The sequence below is a fragment of the Mandrillus leucophaeus genome, unplaced genomic scaffold (genome assembly GCF_000951045.1).
Source record: "Mandrillus leucophaeus isolate KB7577 unplaced genomic scaffold, Mleu.le_1.0 Scaffold111, whole genome shotgun sequence".
NCBI lineage: Eukaryota > Metazoa > Chordata > Mammalia > Primates > Cercopithecidae > Mandrillus > Mandrillus leucophaeus.
The window spans coordinates 1,796,149-1,801,923 of NW_012099321.1; the positions used below are offsets into that span (position 1 = coordinate 1,796,149).

The window sequence follows — 5,775 nt, forward strand, 5'->3', positions numbered from 1 at the left end:
AAAAAGAAAAAAAGTTAGCCAGGCATGGTGGCATGAGCCTGTAGACCCAGCAACTGGGGAGGCTGAGGCAGGGGAGTTGCTTGAACCCAGGAGGTGGAGGTTGCAGTGAGCTGAGATCATGCCACTCCACTCCAGCCTGGGCAACAGAGTGAGACTCTGTCTCAAAAAAATAAATAAATAAAATAAAAATAAGATCTAGAGTTGTAACCTCCCCACTGAGGATGATCACCTGTCATTATTTATACAAGATGGATTTTAGCTTACAGGAATTGAGAGATATTTGTGGTCTACTTAATGATTTTTTGAGTGAAGTCTGAAACCTACTTTCAGGAATCCTTACTGAACAGCATCAGGCAAGATGTGTGAAAGCTGCATTATTCTTTGGTGCTTTAGGTTCTAAAACGAACTATCGACTTTGGTTTAATGGCTGGGACTCCAGAGTTTTATGACCGATTTCTCTCAGAGTAGGCCCTTACTTTCTCTGACTGTCAGTTTCTCTACCTATAAAATTAAAGTTATTAATCTCATAACTGGGTTTTTCCAAGTATTGAGTTAATATTTGTAAAACTTCTGAGAACTCAGACTAAAGGCCTTGAATCAATGCCATGTGTTTTAATTATATTGATCATATTGTGAGAAATTGTAGCTCGAAGAACATTTCCGGTTGGTCCTCGGTTCAGAGCATGGCCTTAAACTTAAATTTACATTAGATCTGATCCAACTGGCTTACTTGAGCACCCAGATTCTTCTATCCAAAATCCTCCTGTTTTCCTTTCTGATCTTTTAAAATCTATCTCAGGAAGTCTTCTCCATCCCCATGCTATCGTTTTTTACCTTCTTTCAAACATCAAAACATTTAGATTAGAAGCACTAAGCCAATTTCTTTAGTTATTGGAAATTAGTGGTATGAACCACCTAATGATCAGAGCCCTCCTCATGAGAGGACTGTAAAAGTAGGAAAAGGCAAAAGATTCATTCAGCTGAATCTTGGTGGTGGAAGCAGGCACTGGATTGCCTGAAATAGTCTGTCCTTTTTAGTAGGGCAGAATTGTTTGTCTCTGTGTTTGGTTTTGCTTTGCTTTTTTTCCCAAACTGCATGATGACCATCTGAAGAGAATTTCTGAACCAGTCATAACTCTCCACAGCAACAGTGCTCCTAAATTTTAGAAACTCAAGATTTTCATCTGAGATTCTGGGCTTTAAGAAGACTGTCTTGCTATATCAGAACAGTGTGGTGGTGATTCTCTTGGCAGTAGGTGGAGAAGGATGAGGAGAGGGTCTTACACAAACGTCAGCCACAAGTTCCTAACAGCCTTTCTGTTGGGTTAAGTGCATTTAGCCGTTTTGAGATATCTTTCTCCTTTTACATCTCCCATTTTTCTGGAAACCTACTGTTTGCCTTGATTTCTCCATTCTCTCTTCCATGCATCAAGATGGTCCTTCAAGTTCATTTGAACTTATGAAGGGTTCTGATACTAGACAGAAGCCATGAGTATTTTCTTCATTGAGGTATATGGTTAGTAGAAAACTAAAATATTTTAAACCAATCTTGAATAGTCATATCCAGAGAGAGATAATTTAGATTCCACATTAACTTTCCCATCTGATTTTTACTAACTCAAAAGCTGAAATCAGGACTTGGCGATGGAGAATTCTCACTGCCAGCAAGGAAACTTGAACGCCATCTGGAAAGAAAATAAATAATGATGTGTCTGCCTCATCCTGAACTCTGGTGAAAATAGTTAAGATGGAGTTAGCTTTTTAGTTATTCCTTTAACATTCTCTAGTTAGGCACTGTGATAAATCTCCTTTTTATGACTTACATGCAATAAAGACTCATTTGTGCTTAGCAGAATATGCAATGTGAATTCTAACGTTCCACATTCCTTGTCATTTTGCTTCATGTGGCATGATTATGTATTCCAGGTTACACCTAAACAGACCTGGCAGAAACACTTCTTGAATGGCATGAAAAACAATATTCTGACCCAACGTCTCTCTGATGACTTTGCTGGAATGAGCTTTCCTGAAGTTGCCCGGTAAGTGAAGTGAAATTCTTCCCTCATTCTTCAGACAACAACATTCTTTCAACAACGTGCACTGAGGGCCCACTATAGGCCAGGCTCCATTACAAACTGAAGATCTAAGAAGGGACAGCCCAGGGTCCCTGCAACTTAGCAGTTCACAGTTGGGGTGGAGCAATTTCATCTCTGTCCCAGTTGGTGCAGTGGCTGTTGGTTACTTTTTAGGTAGTTTCACTTACAAGGGATCATTCCATATTGGGAGTTATTTCCTCTAAGATGTTGGTTTCCTCCTAGGCCCAGGGCACAGAGTGTTAGTTATTTTTTTTGTTCACTGACCCCTTGCTCTCCTTATGACTCCTCGTCTTCTTTCCCAGGCTCTGCTTTCTGAAGATGCACCTCCTGTTGATAGCCATCGAATACAAGTCCCTCTTTACAGATGGTTTCTGGTACCAATAAGTCTGCTCATCTCTTCAGTTTTGTTTCTTTTTTTTTTTTTTTTTTTCTGGAGAATCTTTGTGATTAAGACTTTTTCCAAAGATGCAGCTATAACTAAGCTTTTTCCCTTTGGTGGATTGGCTGAGAGGAAGCCTGTGGGGCTCCCTGGCTCCTTTGCTGTGCTGTCTCTGATGGCACGGGTTAGGGTGGTGACCCTCTTGGATAAACACTTCCCTTTTGTTCCTCAGACCCTACCCCAGTCCTCTCTCAGGAGCAGAGAGGAGAAGAAATGGTCACCTTCTCAGAACTGTTTCTTTCAATATTGCCAGATCTTGACCATAAAATAATACCACAAAATTGAATTATTTGTAATAAAAATGTTCCCACAAACACTGGCCATGAAAAGTCAAGGACAATGCTGGGCATGGTAGCTCATGCCTGTAATGCCAGCATTTTGAGAGTCCGAGGTGGGTGGATCACTTAAGGCCAGGAGTTCGAGAGCATCCTGGCCAACATGGTGAAACCCAGTCTCTGCTAAAAATATAAAAATTAGCAAGGCATGGTGGTGCACCTGGGCCAGTAATCCCGGCTGCTTGGAAGGCCGAGGCATGAGAATTGCTTGAACCTGGGAGGCAGAGGTTGCCGTGAGCCGATATCATGCCACTGCACTTCAGCCTAGGTGACAGAGCAAGACTCTATCTCCAAAAAATAATTTTTAAAAAAGGAAAGCACAAAATATGCCAAAATGGGAATCTGACCAGCTGACTGGACAAAGGCTTTTGTTGATAGAGTAGATAAAGAAGATGTTACATCACCAGACATCAGCATTTCCCAAAAACCCATAAGTGAATAAATATGAAAGTAACAGAAGTTATCACGTAATGCAAAATAAAATTCAGAGCAAATGAAATACACATAAACAAATGGGAGAAAAGGGGGAAAAGAAAGACAAATACATACTATAATATAGAGAAAAAGATCTGTTAAAAAAAAAAAGAAAAGGGGTGGGGCTTAAATGGGATGAGGGCAAGAAAGACTGTGTGTTGGCTCATATGTACTTTTTAGTGAAAAATTAACTTGTGCTAAATAAGAATTAACAGACTAGATTCTGATCCTGACTGATTTGCTGGCCCTGTGGCCGTGGAGAAGGATTCATCATTTGTAGAGTGAGGAAATAGAGTTAATGAAACTCTAACACACCTTGCTGTTCTAAAATTGACATTACCAGAAATTGTAAAATTATAGGAAAACATTCAAAATGAAATAATTTTCAATTATATCAGATGGACTATAAAGGAATTATTATATGTGAAAAGTTTGGAAAGAAGCAAAGACCTGTCTGAGTTGAGAGGTTGTAGAAGGCCTCTGGGTAGAAGACGTCAGTGGGATATTGTAAAAAGCAAGTCATTAATAAGAGAATAACAAGTAGTAGTGTCTGTCTGCCTAAGTTCTGTTTTAAAATCCTGCTGTGCTCAAGAAAATCTCACAATCAAAACCTCTGAATGTAAACATCTGCATAAATGGGCCTCCTACTAGAAACAGGTCATAGTAAAATGGGTAGACTCGGAATCATAAGCCAGGTAGTTTGGGTTTCAGACTGGCCCAAAATTTTATCAAGTTTTAGTAACAACTTTGGCTTTCAACCACCTGGCTTATATGTCAGAATTACTTGTATAAGTTTTTTTGTTTTTGTTTTTGAGATGGAGTTTCACTTTTGTCGCCCAGGCTGGAGTGCAATGGCACAATTTCAGCTCACTGCAACCTCCACCTCCCAGGTTCAAGCGATTCTCCTGCCTCAGCCTCCTGAGTAGCTGAGATTACAGGCATGTGCACCACGCCCGGTTAATTTTTGTATTTTTAGTAGAGACGGGGTTTCACCATGTTGGTCAGGCTAGTCTCAAACTCCTGACCTCAGGTGATTCACCCACCTCAGCCTCCCAAAGTGCTGGGATTACAGGTGTGAGCTACTGTGTCTGGCCTGTTTGCATAAGTTTTAAAGACTTATAGATTCCAAAACCCTACTTTTGACTGCAAAACCAAGGGTGAGCCTGAGAATTATTTCTCAAGTCTCCATGATATATTTGGTTTATTCACTGGAATCTGGAAACTACAACCACATGCCCTTAAGATCCTTTTCACCTCTTAACATTCTAGATTTCTGTAAACTTTATTAAGATGATGGTTAGGACATTACAGACCAGAAACATGAATATTTATTTAGCAACTAATCTCACGTAGATTTAAGAGGTCCTGTTTACTACCTAACACACATATACGCCAATGAAAAGGGGATTTACGGAAACAGAGATTTAACTTTACCTTCTCACTTGGAAGTCTGGTGAATCAAAGGGATTAAGTTCTTATTTGGCAAATGTATTGATAAGAACATTCTCTTACATGATTGATACTTTGTGACCAACACTGCTATAGACCTGTTACATATGTTAACTCTTGAATAATCCTCACAACAGTGCTGTGAGATGGGTACTATCATTATTAGTCTCATTTTACAGAGGAGGAAGCTGAACCCCAGAAAGCTAAATGATTTTCCCAACCTCACACAACACCCAAGTGGCAGAGTCAGGATCTGAACTCAGGTCCTCTGGCTCCAGGGCTGTACTTCTGTAACCATCCTGTAGTAAATTCACTGCTGCCATTATTGGTAGAAGGAAGACAGAACGTTTAAATAGTTGGACTTTAAACAAATATATTGAAATTCTGAGGAGAAAACCTATCTTTTCTCACCTTTTAATTCCTCTTCTAATTGGCAAGTTTGAAGAGATTGTAAGACTTGCAAAAGGCTTCGAGAATTATAAGAATTTTTCTTAGGGAATTATTTGTCACCTGCTAACAGATGAAGCTGGATCTGACCCCAGTCACATACTGTAATAATGTAAGGAACAAACATTCTCTGATAGAGCAACTGGCCAAATCATAAAGAGGGAATCAACTAAAAACACATTAGGAAAGTGTTTAAGAGAGGCTCACCTCTTTTCTCAAATACAGTCAAATATATGTTTTATTGTGACAGTATCTTCGTAGCTAGATATTTAATATGAGTTCAGAGAAACCTCTCTCCTTAAAAAAAAAAAGAAAAATAGGAGCGGCTGGGCGCAGTTGCTCACGCCTGTAATCTCAACACTTTGGGAGGCCGAGGCAGGTGGATCACCTGAGATCAGGGGTTTGAGATCAGCCTGTCCAACATGGTGAAACTCTGTCTCTACTAAAAATACGAAAAATCAGCCAGGTGTGGTGGCATGCACCTGTAATTCCAGCTACTCAGGAGGCTGAGGCAGGAGAATCACATGAACCAGGA

General features: G+C 40.0%; 1 protein-coding gene across 1 annotated transcript in view; it reads left to right on the forward strand.

The window, feature by feature from the left end:
* KCNU1 (potassium channel, subfamily U, member 1) overlaps positions 1–5,775 on the forward strand; it is a 186,527-nt gene that overhangs the window by 77,249 nt on the left and 103,503 nt on the right. The window contains exons 14-15 of the mRNA XM_011993021.1: positions 1,927–2,039; positions 2,399–2,470. Of these exons, the coding sequence (XP_011848411.1) occupies positions 1,927–2,039; positions 2,399–2,470 (185 nt within the window). The remainder of the gene's footprint in view (positions 1–1,926; positions 2,040–2,398; positions 2,471–5,775) is intronic.